Here is a 15951-nt window from a genome sequence, read left to right as displayed (position 1 = left end):
GCCACTGCCTGTAGTGCCAGTATCCTATATGGGCACCGGTTCAAGGCCTGGCTGCTTAATTTCCAATCCACTCTCTGCTATGGCCTGGGAAAGCGGTGGAAGATGGCCCAAGTCCTTGGGCCCCTGTACCTGCGTGGGAGACCTGGAAGAAGCTCCCGTCTCCTGGCTTCGGACATTGCAGCTCTGGCCATTGCGGCCATCTGGGGAGTAAATCAGCATATGGAAGACCTATCTCTGTCTAACTCTGACTTTCAAATAAATAAATAAATCTTAAAAAAAAATAAAAATAAAAAACTATTTCCTAGCTAGTACCAATCATGCCTTTTTTTAAACAAATGTTCTGGGCAATTGTTTCCAAATTCCTTTTGGTTTTCATTTATATTCTCTAATTTAGGCAAAATAAGTCTCTTAGGCAAATAAACTCTCAATAATTCTTTACTCTGATTTTTTTTTTAAAGGCAGAGCAAAGGAGAGAGATCAGCAGAGATCTTTTACTAGCCGGTACACTCCAAAGACCGAAGTCCAGAGCCAAGAACTCCATCTAGGTGTCCCACGTGTGTTGGCAAGGACTCAAGCGCTCGAGCCATTATCTACCACCTCTAAGAATGGGCATTAGTGGGAAGGGCATTAGTGGGTAGGAAGGGAGTGGCTGTATTCAAACCAGGCATTCTGGTATGGGATGCAGCATCCCAAAGGGCAACTTCACCCACTGTGCCACAAACCGGACCCCATTTTGATTTTAAATGAATCACCTGTCAGCACCTTTGGAAGCAGTGAGAAATGACCTACAGATACACTGAAAATGATGCTGAACTGACAGCTGAATTGAATGGATTGACTGAACTGGAGGTCATCCTTTGTCGCGTCTCCTGAACCACGGTGCTTCTGAGAAAACCAGAGGGGTGCACGCCAGTTCATCTGCACTTTGACTTTGCAGCAAGCTTCAGCACACCAGGGCTAGCCCCAGAATATGAATTAGTGTGCCACACAGAGTTCAATTTAAAATACTCCCCAAACGGAGGGGCCGAACAACCTGTCAGGGTACAAAATACTCCTGGGGACCCGTTTCTAACCAGAATCAGCAACTGTGCAGATGGATAGGACAGACGGCAGTCCTGTGGACAGCACTGACCTGCCAGTCGGGTGGCTGTGTCCCGGGCCTTGCTCCCCAGCTAACCCAAACCCAGTTCAAAAGCAACCACTAAATGCCAAGTTGTGGGGAAAGAAAAGTGCGGCAACAAAAACAGTGATTACAGACCGGAACTGTCATGTTCCTGCGGCGACAGCATACAGGCTCTGGCTGCTCCTCTTCTGATCCAGCTCTCTGCTTATGGCCTGGAAAAGCAGTGGAGGATGCCCAAGTCCTTGGGCCCCTGCACCCACATGGGAGCCCCAGAAGAAGCTCCTGGCTCCTGGCTTCTGATCAGTCCAGTTCTGGCCACTGCAGCCATTTAGGGAGTGAACCAGCATATCCAAAATCCCTCTCTCTTTCTCCCTCCTTCTAACTCTCCCTTCAAATAAAAAAATAATTTTAAAAAATAATAAGATCTTTTTCCATCTGTTTCTGCCTTTAATCAAAATGAAAAGAAATTTTAAAGCAAAAAAGAAAAAAAACAGTAACTGTCAGCTGTGATGCTGCTATTTTATATAAGCACTGGTTCAAGTTCCACTGCTCCACTTCCGATCCAGCTCCCCGCTAATGTGCCTGCGGAAGCAGCAGATGGCCCAAGGTCTTAGGACCCTATCACCCATGTGGGAAACACGGATGGAGCTCCTGGCTCCTAAATTTAGCCTGGCCCAGCACCAGCTGTGGTAGCCACTTGAGGAGTCAAATAGCAGATGAAAGATCTCTCCCTCTATCCCTTTAACTGCCTTTCCAATAAATTTAAAAAAGACAAAAAAATCACACACACACACACACACGCGCATGCACGTATCTGTAAATATATGAACACTAAAGTTGTTAGGTAAGCATAAAGCACTGTAGAACCAGAAGAAATCAAAGAGATCCTCTAACTATCAGTCTCAATGCCCAGTGCATAAATAAGTAAACTTTGGAATAATCATTGCCATTGTGCATTAGCAAGAGGGGAATAATTGCAACTCGGCTGTAAAGCAATGGTTTAACATTTTCAATTTTATATTAAATGAAGTCTTGATTACACATGCCACAAAATTAACAAAGCAAGCAGATTCTTCTACTTCACAATTCACGTCAAGTTCAACAGTCTCTTCACGGATTCTTTGTACTGAGAAAGGGTCTTCTCGCTGTCGCCCTCATTCTTCAGACTGACAACAGACCGCCTGTAATCGTCCACTTCCTTGGTGGCCAGGAGCTCCTCTCCACTGGCGCTTGTCTTCTCAGCGGCTCTCATCTGCAGAAGCGTGTCCAGGATATTTTTTTCTGAGGAGCTATTTTTCCATTCATACTCCTCCATGTCTGCCTCACTTTTGTATTTTTCCCATTCTTCAGTTTTCTGAAAGAAAACAAATGAGTTCTGAATTCTGAGAAACAGTATCAGAAGAGAGTTTGTTTATTTTAGGGGAAAGTAAGTTTGTGGGGTGGACATTTGGCACGGCCATGAAGTAACTGCCTGTGACGCCCACATCCTGTATCAGAGTGCCTGACTCGGGTCCCAGCTACTCCTGCTTCCAATCCAGCTTCCTGGAAGGCAGCAGGTGATGGCTCAAGTACTTGGGTCCCTGACACCACGAGGCAGACACAGATGGAGTTCTGGGTGCCTGCCTTTGGCCTAGCCCAACTCTGGCTGTTGTGGGCATTTGTAGAGTGAACCAGTAGTTAGGTCTCTCTTTGTCACTCTTTCAAATAAAATGAAAATACATAAATAAGAGCTAAAAGAAACAGAAGTTTGCAAACCATGGCAGCCTTGGTTGGCTCTGTATGGATCCCATATCCAGCAGTCCAGGGCTGCACACTCTCTACGTCAGGGTGCGTTGGCCACACTTGCCGACTACCCCGTTCTGTGCACTTGGTCTTCCCTGAACCCTAACATATGAACACGTCACGCTGCTGGGGTGAATGCATCCCTTACCTTTGGAGGAGCTGGGGGAGTGCTGTGGGAGAATTCCAATACGGTGAGAGGTACCAAGCGCCTGGGCTCACTCTCAACAGCTGCTGTGGTTTGAGCAGGATCTGGCTCCCCGACTCACACAGACGTTTACATCTTAAAGATGTTAAGTCAGTAGCAGTAAAGAGCGCTGGGAGCTCAGACCAACGTGATGGGGAGGCCTGCAGAGGCACAGGCAAGCTCCCAGGGCTCCTCCCCGCCTGGCTCCCAGGGGGTGGCTCCTGCGCACCACTCCACCATCGCCTGCCTCCACCCCCATCAGATGCCAGACCTGTGAGGCCACCCAGTCTTGCACTGTGAAGCTCTCAATCATGAGAGGAAAGAAACCTGCTTCGTTCTTGGGTACGTTAGAGACAGTAACAAAAAGCTAATACACACACTTCAATATATTCTGGAATTTTGTTTTGTTATTATTAATTTTATGTTACTACTTGTTTTTTCTTGCAAAAATATTTCCGGGGGCTGGAGCTGTGGCGTAGTAGGTTAAGCCTCCACCTGCAGCACCAGCATTCCACGTGGGTGCACGTTCAAGTCCTGGCTGCTCCTCTTCTGATCCAGCTCCCACAAATGGTCTGGGAAAGCAGCAGAGGATGGCCCAAATTCTTAGGCCCTGCACCCACATGGGAGACCAGGAAGAAGCTGTTGGCCCCTGATTGGCCCAGCTCCAGCTGCTGTGGCATTTGGGGGGTAAACTAGCAGATAGAAGACCTCTCTCTCTCTCTGTAACTCTGGCTCTCAAATAAATAAATGAATCTTGTAAAAATAAATAAATAAATAAAGGTATTTCCTGCTAGACAACACTGGTAGGTTTTAGAGCACTGTAATTCAGGTTTATGATTTAACCGGAGATGCAACATCCTGTGCAAAATTAAGCAACACAGCTATTAAGTAATATGCTCTGGTTCAAAAAGTATGACATGCCAGCCACATTCTTCTTCAAATGAACATCTAACAATACTCTATAATAAAGTCATCCAGTCTTCTGAGTAGCAACTTCTTCAAACACTTATTTATTTTCACTTGATTTGAAAGGCAGACAGAGTTCGTCCATCTGCTTGGCCAACTCTTCAAATGCCCACAACAGCCAAGACTGAGCAGGCCAAAGCCAACAGCCCAGAACTTCTCCCATGTGGGCGGCAGGGACCCAAGGACTTGAGTCATCACCTGCTGCCCCCCAGAGGCATACTAGCAGGAAGCTGGGCCAGAAGCAGAAGAGCCATGCACTGGCATACGGTCTGCAGGTGTCCCGAGCAGCGGTGTAACTGCTGAGCTAAACGCCCCTACCTGAGTAACAACTTTCAGAGGTGGTAAATCAATGTAAGAGGAGGCAGCACGTCCGTGAGGACGTCAGAAGGGATCTGCCACCTGACAAGTCCCTGTGAGAGCGAGCCCAGCATGATCTGACAGAGCCCCAAGGCACCTGAGAGCTCAGTGGGCCCCACGAAGCAGGCGAGCTGTTTCCCTACATCCCCTGCTGCCCATCGCCACTGCTAGAGCCCACAGAGGAAACAGCACTGAAAATCTGCTCTCCGGGGAAAGGAGTCACACAAACCATACAGGCCTTTGGGGATTCCCGAGTCAGCAAGCCCATTCAGGTTCAAAGAAGAGATTCCCCCATACCCCTCCACCCGAGAACCCTCTAAGAAGAAATCCCCTTGGATTCCTTCAAACGGAGACACTATCCTTCAAGAAAAACTAGTACGATATAAGCTGTCATTTTTGACCCCCAAAGTGGGTGCCTCCCTGTACTGAGGTCATGGCTGGAACCACACATGTGGTTGCTCATGTTTGAGCAATACCGCCCCCAGCAGTCAGCTCTGTCCCTGCTGCATCTGGGGAGAGGGCCCGAGGCATGGCAGAGGAGCAAGGACAACAGGAAACAGCTTCCTGTTGCGTCTCCGCCCCACAACCCTGTTGCAGGCAATTTCCAAGTCAAACTCTGAATTCGTACATGTAAAAAAACAAAAAACAAAAGCTGCCCTACCCATAATTTCTACGGTAATATTCAGAGAAGGAATACAGGTCAGTCCTTGAAAAATCGAATGTACTAAATTGAATGTGTCACTGGTTCTACCTATTCTCAGAAATGCCTTGACAGCTTCACCAGTGTCCCAGGTTGCTGGTGTTCTAACGCGCAGGTGAAGTACTCCTAACTACAGGAGCCGCCACATTCACGTCACAACGCGCTGTGCATCCTGACTTCCAGATGCTAGTACTGGAACTTCCAACACTGCAGTTACCCTTCCCTTACACATAGAACACACACTTCAAAAAACCCAGAAAACAGATTTTATTTATTTGAAAGGCAGTTACAGAAAGACAGGGAGAGGAGACAAAGAGAAAAAGACAGAGTGATCTTCCACTTGCTGGTCCACTCCCCAAATGGCAGTGATGGCCAGAGCTAGGCCATGCCAAAGCCAGGAGCCTGGAACTCCATCAGTTCTTAACGTGGGTGCAGGGGCCCAAGTACTTGTGCCGTCCTCCACTGCTTTCCCAGTTGCATTAGCAGGGAGCTGGATTGGAAGTAGCAATGCCAGGACTTGAACCAGTATCCATATGGGATGTGGGCATCACAGGCGGTGGCCTTACCTGCTAGGCACTGGCCTCAGTACACGTACTTGTTTCTTTTTTTAAAGATTTTATTTATTTGAGAGCTAGAGTCACAGACAGAGAGAGGGAAAGGCAAAGAGAGAAAGGCAGAGGTGTACCATCTGCTGGTTCACTCTCCAAATGGCCACAACAGCTGGAGGTGGGCCAACCTGCTCTGGAGCTTTCTCCAGGTCTCCCACGCAGGTGCAGGGGCCCAAGCACTTGGGCCATCTCCTATTGCTTTCCCAGGCCATAGCAGAGAGCTGGATTGGAAGAGGAGTAGCCGGGATATGAACCAATGCTCATATGGGATGTAGGCAGAGGCTTAGCCCACTACGCCACGGTGCCGGCCATAGTACATAAGCTTTTGCACTGGTTTGCCAAGTCACATTACAGACGATGAATCCCTGGACCCACAAGGTGGCTAGGTGAACCTGCAGCACCAGGAGCAGCCACAGCACAGCATGGGTGCTGGCCCAATCTCCCCGTGCACAGTGACAAGGAAGCACAGGGAAGCCCATGCTGGGGGACAGCGTGCATGTCCAGAAGAGCACTTCTGCTCAGAACAGTCACAGGTGGGGTAAACAGGCCAAGCTCTGTGGCCGGCGAGGCTTTCCACTAAGCCCGGCTCAGCAGAGTGCATCGGCAGGCTATGCCACACTCCTGTTTTCCACACATTCCAGTTCTAGGACCACACTCTGCACAGCTGGATGGAAGCTCCACAAGAGAACAACCCCTAACAACCCAACACTCATACACACCAGGTTTCTCAAATGCTGATGTGTGTTCATTCGTCCATACAATAGATTTCTTATGACGTTCTACTAGGGTAGATTTTAGCATCTCTACAGGTCAGAAAAGTAAGTAATACAGGAGTTAAACAGCAACAACCTCTTGGAGGGTTCCATGGAGAGCAACAGTCTCTTGGAGGGTTCCAGAAGTCAGTACACTGCATGTGTCATGTTTTGTTAGAGGAACCCCGGGGGGGGGGGGGGGGGTTGCTGCAACACTTGTTCACACTAAGTGGGGTAAACACAGACTATAAATAGCTTGTCATTCATTTAGGCCACATTTTTGCCACCAAATAAGCAGACTATCATTCCTTAAAGACTTCTGTGTTTCAAAATGATAGTGAGAGGGTGAAACACCTCTGACTGGCTCACACTGACTCCCAGAGCTGAGTTTAAACTTTAGCCTCATCGCCTACTAAGGAACCGGCAACGTTTCTTGAGCCTGCGTCTTGGTAAGAACGGACTGCACGAAACTTCTCTGAGCGACACAGGAAGGAGGGCACACCCAGAAACTCAGGGATGGCTCCCGGAACACTGAATAAGCCTCTGCTGTTAGAAACACACTTCAGGGGCTAGCGCTGTGGCTCAGTGCGTGAGGCTGCCACCTGCAGTACTGGCATCCCACGTGGGAACCAGTTCGAGTCCCAGCTGCTCCACTTCCAATCCAGCTCTCTGCTGTGGCCTGGGAAAGCAGAAGTAGGCCTAAGTGCTTGGGCCCCTGAACCTGCATGGGAGACCTGGAATAAGCTCCTGGCGGATGCAATTCCAGCCACTGAGGCCATCTGAGGAGTGAACCAGCACATGGAAGCTCTCTCTCTCTGCCTCTGCCTCTCTGTAACTCTTTCAAATTAATAAATAAATCTTAAAAAGAAAAAAAAAGAAACACACTTCAAAGTGTGGGACTCAACTATCCTAGGCACCCAGGTGGAAGGTTTGGAGAGGAAACAATGTCTCTACCAACCTTTGGGAGAATGTCTTCAAAGCACACACGATGGCTCCGCACCACTATTGCTATCAAACACCTCACTGAAACGCTAGAGGATATATAAACATATGCCCAAATGTCACAAATGTTTTAATGTATTACCCTCATTCTCAGAACCATGATATTTATACAAATAAAATATACAGAGACAAGAATTCTTTGCCACTGATCTAAACTTCTGTGAAGTTTTTCATACTTGATCCCTATCTTCTTGATACCTACATGACAGGTAAGAATAAATCTTCTAAGTGAAGCATTTGTTCTGAAAAAGACTAAGTTATCTCCTGTTGTCATGGAGTCTGCTTTGAGTGCAAGCTTTTTCTGTGTAAGGACATGTAGATTAGGAATGTTTTCTCAAGATTTTACAACAGGCTTCTGCTACAATTAAAAAATAAAGCTAATTTTCCAAAGTCACACCACAAATGTAAAACTAACCTTTATAAAAGAGTAAATCCTCTCTCTTGTGGCAATATGGATGGAACTAGAAGACATTAAGTAAAATAAGCCAGGCACAGAAAGACAAACACCACATATGTCCTCAGTCACTTGTGGGGGCTAAATAGTCAATATTCCAGGGAAGAGAGTAGAAGAGTGATCAGCACAGGCTGGGGGGGGGGGGGGGGGGGCAGCTGGACAGTGGTTGCCAGAGTTAAACAGGAGGAAGGAATGCTAGTTCACAGCACAGTAGTGTGACCAATTTACAGCAACTTGGGTATTTTATGAAGAACTAGAAAGGTAAGTGTGGTAGCTCCAACCCCAAGTGATTTTAAAGAGACGGAAATGCTAATTATCCTGATTTGATAATTACACACTGTCAACAAATAATCAACAATGTACTCTATAAATATGTGCAATTATTATGTGTCAATTAAAAATAACTTTTGGCTATTTTTAATTTGAGAAGCAGAGACAGACACAGGGAGAGTGACAGAGACGGAAGACAGAGGACTAGACAGATGTCCTCAAGAGCCAAGGCTGCACAGGCTGAGGCCAAGAACCAGGAACGCAGGCTCTGTTCCCAGCTCTGGCTCCAGACTCCAGCTTTCTGCTCATGCAGACCTAGGAAAGCAGCAGGTGATGGCCTCGGTGATGGGGTTCCTGGTTCCTAGCTTCGGCTGTTATAGACACTTGAAAAATGAACCAGTGGACAGGATCTCATTCTCCCTCTGTCTCTTGGTCTCTCAAAAACAAACAAACAACAACAACAACAAAAACAAAAAACCACCAAAGCCCCCCAAAATGAAAACAGAAACAAAAAACCCTTGGGAAAAATCAGACACAGCACTGCAGTGGAATTGCTGCGCTTCTCTTCAGAGGCATGGCTGAATGTATACACTTTAAAGCACACACAACAGCATGCTCAAGTTGCTGGGGCAATTACAAATACCACAGGTCAGCTGACTAACCACCATTAGGCAAAGAGTTCAATTCATCTCAGCAGATTCCTATTTAATACTCTGGCCACCACATATTTAAAATTTCACCGCTTTTACTTTTAGTATGCATATCACTCACACACACAGAGGGTTTCTCTTTCCCTTTCTATCTGCAGTCAGAGAAGCCAGCAGGCCCAGCCGTCCCCGTCATGCGAGCCTGCTCGCTCTCCCAGCTGGCCTGCTTATTCATCCAATCCGGTTTACTGCACAGTTGCTGACACTAATGGAGACCTGACGCTGAGCGGGAGCCAGGCAGGTGAGGGCTGTGCTCGCAGTGCAGCACACAGCATCCACAAAGGCCTCGGACAGGGCAGCACAGGGCAGCACAGGGCAGTCAGGGAAGTGAACGAGGCCAGCGAGAGGAAGGCAGCACAGGCCGAGGCTGCGGCGCGTTGAGAACACTCGCCACCGGCCAGGCACCACTCTAGCTGCTTACAGGCATCAGCTCGTCTAACTCTCATCACAAGCCCACGAGTAGCTCTATTATCATCTGTTTTACAGACCAGGAAATCGAAGCCCAGAGCAATTAAATAATTTGCCCAAAACCACATTACTTGTTAGTGGTGGAACAACTTGTTCTAGGAACACAGAGACAAGAGAAAAAAGACTATCAAAAGAACAAAAGAATAACTTAATTCCAAACAATCATCTTTTCCCTTATAAGCATAAATTTAATACAAAGAAAAACACATAATAGCTAATTTATGCAATGGTCAATGTATTCTGCTTCATAGAAAGCAAAGAAATACCTGCTCCACTGAACACACTGGTCTGTCAGCTCCTGCCGTCGTATTTACAACCCCCTTGGCTTGGGACTTGAATCACAGTAATATTCCACTACTCAACGATTACAAGCAAAGCACTGTGCTACATGAAGGCAAATAGCTTAACCATAAAAACAAATCCCAAGTAATGTGAAAAATCATAAAAAAAGAGGCAAATATTCACAATGAATAAAAAGTGAACAAGAAATCATTACAAATTCTTTCAGCTACAACAGCTAATTTTTAACTGAGTATGTCAAGGAATTCAATTCAATTTACAGCAGTTTTAGAAAACACTTCACGAATGCTAATATGCTGAACACTGTACTAGAGGCCCTGAACATAAAGGCAAATGAAAGGCACAGCCCCTGCCCGTAGTGACGTCTCCATCCAGTGGGTGAAGCAGGCATGTATGCCGTCAGTCACCATAAAGTCACAGGAGGACAGCTGAACACACGGGAGACAAAGGCCAGGGACGACGCATCTAGTAGAGATTATGTCTGAGTTGCACTGATGTTATACGACTGCATAGCTGAACAAGAACTATGATGAAGAGCAAATCACATATATAAAATTACAAAAGAACATACTGTGTCCGTTCAGGCTAAGGAGAATGAAAGAAAACCTGTATGACCCAAGCAGCTGCCAACAAGGCGGCAAAATGCTGTGGGTGACACACTAAGGAGTGTGCCTTTTCCCTAGGGAATGGGGAACCACTGAAGGGTTCCATAAAGAAACAGAATGCATCAGGCTTGTTTTTCAGAACAGTGCCCCTGACAAGAATACGCAAGGGGACGAGACAGGGAGCCCTGCTGGACAGCTATCAGTGACGAGGACAAAGACGAGGCAGGCTGTATGAGGGTCAGAAGCAGGATCCAGGTAAACACAAGGGCTGTGCACCAGGACTGACTGCAGCAACCAGGACGGAGAGTGGGAAGTGGCTTTAAGAGAGATTTCACCCTGAAACTGAAAAGGCTTGCAAGGAGGCATCAGAAGAAAGGGAAGAAAAGCAAGTAACTCTCAAACGTCCGACTTCAGCCACTGGGTGGGAAAGACGTCTTCCTCTAACAGTGCGTTCTTGGTCTAACAAGTTAAACAAGGTCTCGCCTAGAGGCAGAGACACAGAAGAGCCATCTTCAGTGTATCACAATCAAGTCACCTTTATTTTTTCTTATTCTTTGGTACACTCCCCGAAATGCCCAAAAAGGCAAGGGTTGGGCCAGGTGAAAGTCAAGAGCCCTGGTCTCCCGGAGGGTGGTGCAACCTGAAGTATGTGAGCCATCACCTGCCACCTCCCAGGATGTGCATTAGCAAGAAGCTGGAACTGGAAGCGGAGGCGGACTCACACCCAGGCCCTGCAGTATGGGAGGCAGGAGTCCCAAGCAGGGTGTTAACCATTCCACCAAATGCATGTCCCTTGAGCCCCTTCAGGGTGTTGCCGCCCCAAAGGTGTAGAGCAACTGCCTTGTGCCTGCCACACCAAGTCTAAACTCCTACACAGAGACCAGGGATGATCCCTCCATTCTCCTGCCTGTTCCTCTCAACCCAATTCCCCCCCCGCAGCCCCTCAGTTCTGGTACTAGAGTCACATACACAAACCTCTTAGGTCTTGGAAGAATTGGGCCAAGCTTCTCATAATTTCTTTTCTTTTTTTTAAAGATTTATTTATTTGAAAATCAGAATTACACAGAGAGAGGAGAGGCAGAGAGAGGTCTTCCACCTGATGGTTCACTTCCCAATTGGCCGCAAGGTCCAGAGCTGCGCCAATCCGAAGCCAGGAGCTTCCTCCAGGCCTCCCATGTGGGTGCAGGGGCCCAAGGTCTTGGGCCATCCTCCACTGCTTTCCCAAGCCATAGCATAGAGCTAGACTGGAAGTGCAGCAGCCGGCACTAGAACCGGCGCCCATATGGGATGCCAGCACTTCTAGGCCAGGGCATTAACCTGCCGCACCACAGCACCGGCCCCCTCATAGTTTATCACTTTAAAGACTAGGAAAACATTCACTGTCCTGCTTAGGATGGAAAGCCAAGACACAGTGGCAAAAAATGTCCTACATGAAGGACCTCAGTGGGTGAGACTCCAGTGGAAAGAAGTGGTCATCAAAGGAGGTATTTTTCTCTGAAGGGAAGAGAGAACTTCCACTCTGCTTATGGCCTTGTCTAAATACTGACAGAGTCTATGGATTCAACAGGCTTCCATAGCCTAGTTGCTCATGTCAAGAGCCTCAGGTGATCACAGACATCATACATAAGAGTGTTAATTGTTAAATTAGCAACGGGAGTCACTGTGCACTAACTCCCCATGCAGGACCTCTGTCCTCAAAGAGTTGTATTATAATTATGTCTAAATGCTTGCAAAAGATGTATCACTCTTGGGTACTTATTTCAAGTTAAAAAAAAAAAAAAGTGAAATTAACTTCAAGATGCAATGTCTTTGAACAGCCTTTGTGTCAACTGTTGAGGAACAGTTTTATTGTTGTTCTTTTTTTGTTTTGTTTTCGTGTAGTTTTGTTAGTACAGAGTTGGTCTTCTGTGTATAAAGTTAACTGAAAATGGATTTTAGTGGTGAACAGGACTGGGGATGGGAGGAAGGAGGCAGAGGGGTGGGAGAGCAGGTATGGTGGGAAGAACCACGCTATCCCTAAAGTTGTATGTATAAAACCAAGAAGCTTCCTTAAATAAAAGGTTTCGGGGGGGGGGGGAGCAAAAAAAAAAAAAGAGTCCTGCTTAGGGTGCCCTGTGGAGCCCTCATAGGGACACTCTCGCGGGAATCTGGAGTCCGCGGGTATCTGTGAATGTCCGTATTGTAAACAGCTTCGAGCTGAGGCTGAGGCAACCACTGTGGACACAAGGTGTGGAGACAGATGGATTTTCACCTCCTGAGTTGCTAAGACTGAGAAGATGGCACACCAGCAGCTAGATGTACTTCTTAATATTCTGCAAACCAAGACAGACAAAACCAAATACGCCGTGCAAAGACCAGGAGCCTGTGAAGCCACAGGTTAGGTCTGCGTCCTGTACTAACGATAAGCTATGGCCTTGAAACAAAGACCTGACCGCTCCTCAACGCATAAACTTAAGAGGCCACAAGAAGATGGAATTATTTTATTCGTAAGCTTTAATGCACAGTGTAATATTAGTAAGTTTCTGCAAAAAGTGCAGAATGAAAATATATACTTCATGTTAGAGATATATCTTACTAAGAGGAATCTTGAAAACATACAGATTCTATTAACATTGTGATATATGGACTTGAATCACGAAATAAGCTCATGGAAGCAAATGTCTGTGGATAACTTTAAAAATAATGCAGTGAGAACCTTGTCGTTTAAATTTCTTAAAGAAACAAACAACCAAATTAAAACCTTGTGAGGTCCCTGCTGTGTGATGTCTACACTCACTGAGGTCGACTTCCAGACTTCTATATTTAAATTGTTCTGAGTATCATAACAGGAAAATCCTCCTACTCAAGTCCAGAGGCACACTCTTCTGAAAGTCTCAGTGCTATCCACTCCATGTAATGACCAACTACTTTCTTCTCAATGCTGCTAAGAGGCAACCTCCAAGGATGTGCTATAAAGCCAATGACAGCACATCTTTGTGCACTAAATGCTCAGAAGCCAGCCTATAAAAAATAAAGTAATGAATTAACAAGTGGCTCTCTAAATACTGGAATTACAGATCAGGAAATAACATCACTTTCAAGTATGAATTTCATGCTGGTGAAGGAATAAAAATTTCAATTCATTAACAATTCTGTTCCTGTAGCTCTGCGAAAGTTCACAGCACATCTGCATTCTCTTAAAGCTTCCTCACCGATGTACTTGTTGAGAAAGGACCAAGAGCCCATTGAAACACAGGGATTCTTCAGCGCTGTTTAGGCCAGTTACAGGTGGCTACTCATCCTGGCCTCGCAGCAATTAGCATTACAGATCAAAGCTCAGTCAATGCGGAATAGAGTTTGTGTGGATTCTATGTGGAAGCACAGAAAGAACCCAGTAAGGCAACTCTCAGGTAATTTATGCCTGTCATTTCCTTTGGGGCAAATTCATTTTACAGGCTGTTGGCAAAATAAGAACCTCAAAACTGGCTGGATTTTATTGTTTGTTATTAACTCTTTAAGCAGTAGCCCCAGAGCTGTAGTTAATTCAGCCATACTGCTGGTTCAAAAAGGAACTTAATTGGCTTAAGCCAAAGGCATTCCTATAATCAATTGACAGGAAAGAGAGATTAACAGCTATTATGAGGTTGTTCCTGAAGCCAGGAACTAGAAAATCCAGATTAATTACGATAATGACAACCCCTCAAAAGAATAGCTAGTAGGTAGTAGTTTTCACTCTTCACTAACCCTGAAATAAAGCCTCTTTCTTTCCCCTTCACTCATTCTCTTGGGTTGAAACTGTTTTAGTTACTATTACAATAAAAATGCTGCGAGGGGCTGGCATGACGGCACATCAGGAGAAGCCACTGCCTTTGACACCACCATCCCACACTGCAGTGCTGGCTGCAGTCTCGGCTGCTGTTTCCAATCCAGCTCCCTGCTCGTGTGTCTGGGAATACAGCAGAAGACGGCCCAAGTACTTGGGCCCCTGTCACTCAGGTAGCAGGCCTGCATGCACCTGTGGGCTCCTGGCTTCGGCCCAGTCCAGACTCAACTGCTGCAGCCCTGTGGGAAGTGAACCAGTGGATGAAGATCTCTGTCTCTCTCCTGTCTCTCTCTTTCAAATAAATAAATAAATCTTGAGAGAAAAAGACAGGATATTTATATAGAGGGGAGGGGAGAAGAGGGGAAATGCTGCAGGCAGTGTGGATAATTACTGCTGTGTGTGTTCACAGAATCCTGCTGTCTCAAGCCTGGAAGGATGGTCCAAAGGCAACTGCTGCCACGACCACTCCAAGAACATGCTATTTTGCCCGTCTGTCCACTCAGCGGTGAGGGATGGAACACTGTCCACCCATCAAAGCAGCCACTGCACCTCTGAATGGCTCTCATACAAATGTCTCACTTGGTAAGCTCAAGTCGACCTCACTGCCTCTTCCACCTTCCTTTGCCTCTAAGTCACACAAAACAATTCTGTCCTTCAAACATCTCCAACTACTCTATGCCTTCAAATACTCCTAAGAGTATTTCTTAGTAAGTATTATGAAGTATTTCTCCTAAGAGAAAATGCTATTGAGCTGCTTATGTTGGGCACCAAACTACAAAAACTTTAATTTGAATGTATAATTGTAATTTGAATGAAAATTATTTTTTTCAATTATTTAAGGAATGCAACTTCGTGTATTTAATACAGATTTGGGAACATAAGGATTCTTACCCCTCTACCTCTCTCGCACCCAAACTCCAGCCCTTCTTTGTCCTCCTACTTCCTTGAGCTACCTAAGCATATTAGCCACCAACTGTAAGTCAGATGAGCTGAAGCCCCTGCACAGCACAATCTTCCTTATAAACACACACACTTCTACGCAGACTCAGGACGACCAGACAAAAGCCTACTTTCAGCACTGTTCGACTCATTGCCCTTCGTTGTTCTCAAAGTATGCCTGCCAAAACTCACAGAAAAGTCTATGTGTTAACTAAGAATTTTAATAAACAGTTAAAATATCTTTCTACAAAGTTTTGGAACTTTGCTCTGTAATTTATTTAAAAACCAGGATGAATTATATATTCTCAAGTTACACATCTGATGATTGTACTCTTCCTAACCAGACAAATTAAAGTCACACAAAACAAAAACAAGATTAAAAAAAAATAATAAAGAAAGAAACCGCTAAAGGTTCTACCCAAAATAAGAAACTGAATGTGAAGGTATTGGGGCCTATGATTTCACAAGATCCAGAGACGAACTAAGCAATCTATTTCAAATCTTCACCTCTCATCTCAGTCAAGCCCCTGGGACATTTCATACACACTTAGCTTATTCCTAGTTCCCACAATATTCAACTGAGTACTTGCTGCACACATTCTGAAAGGCTAACATTATTTGAATTACACTGACAAAACCATTAAACATGAACACACAACTTACCCAAGACTCATGGTATAAAACTGTTAGTAGATATATTGCATAGTCGTAATTCTGTCTCTTTAAAGGACACCTTTATAAGAGAAAGAAAAAAAGACTATAAAACCTCAGTATACACAACAATTTGCAAAATATGCAATATACTATATACAGAATATAAGACTTTCAAGTACTCCTTCTCTGCTCTTGGAAAATTCTGCTCTCAGAATAAGAATGGTTTATAGAGTTCATTATTGAATATATTAAATACTTGTTATTTTTATCTGTATTAG

At 45.6% G+C, this 15951-nt stretch overlaps 1 protein-coding gene across 1 annotated transcript in view; it reads right to left on the bottom strand.

Moving 5' to 3' along the window:
- Positions 1-2117: 2117 nt before the first annotated feature.
- MRPS35 (mitochondrial ribosomal protein S35) overlaps positions 2118-15951 on the bottom strand; it is a 35935-nt gene continuing 22101 nt past the window's right edge. Inside the window, exons 7-8 of the mRNA XM_002712685.6 lie at positions 15683-15752; positions 2118-2477 (exon numbers count right to left, since the gene is read on the bottom strand). Of these exons, the coding sequence (XP_002712731.2) occupies positions 2211-2477; positions 15683-15752 (337 nt within the window). The 3' untranslated portion in view covers positions 2118-2210. The remainder of the gene's footprint in view (positions 2478-15682; positions 15753-15951) is intronic.

Source organism: Oryctolagus cuniculus, chromosome 9 (genome assembly GCF_051225735.1).
Source record: "Oryctolagus cuniculus isolate XC-2025 breed Fujian yellow rabbit chromosome 9, ASM5122573v1, whole genome shotgun sequence".
Taxonomy (NCBI): domain Eukaryota; kingdom Metazoa; phylum Chordata; class Mammalia; order Lagomorpha; family Leporidae; genus Oryctolagus; species Oryctolagus cuniculus.
The sequence above is the reverse complement of the archived record's forward strand: the minus strand, read 5'-3'. Positions and strand labels throughout refer to the sequence as shown.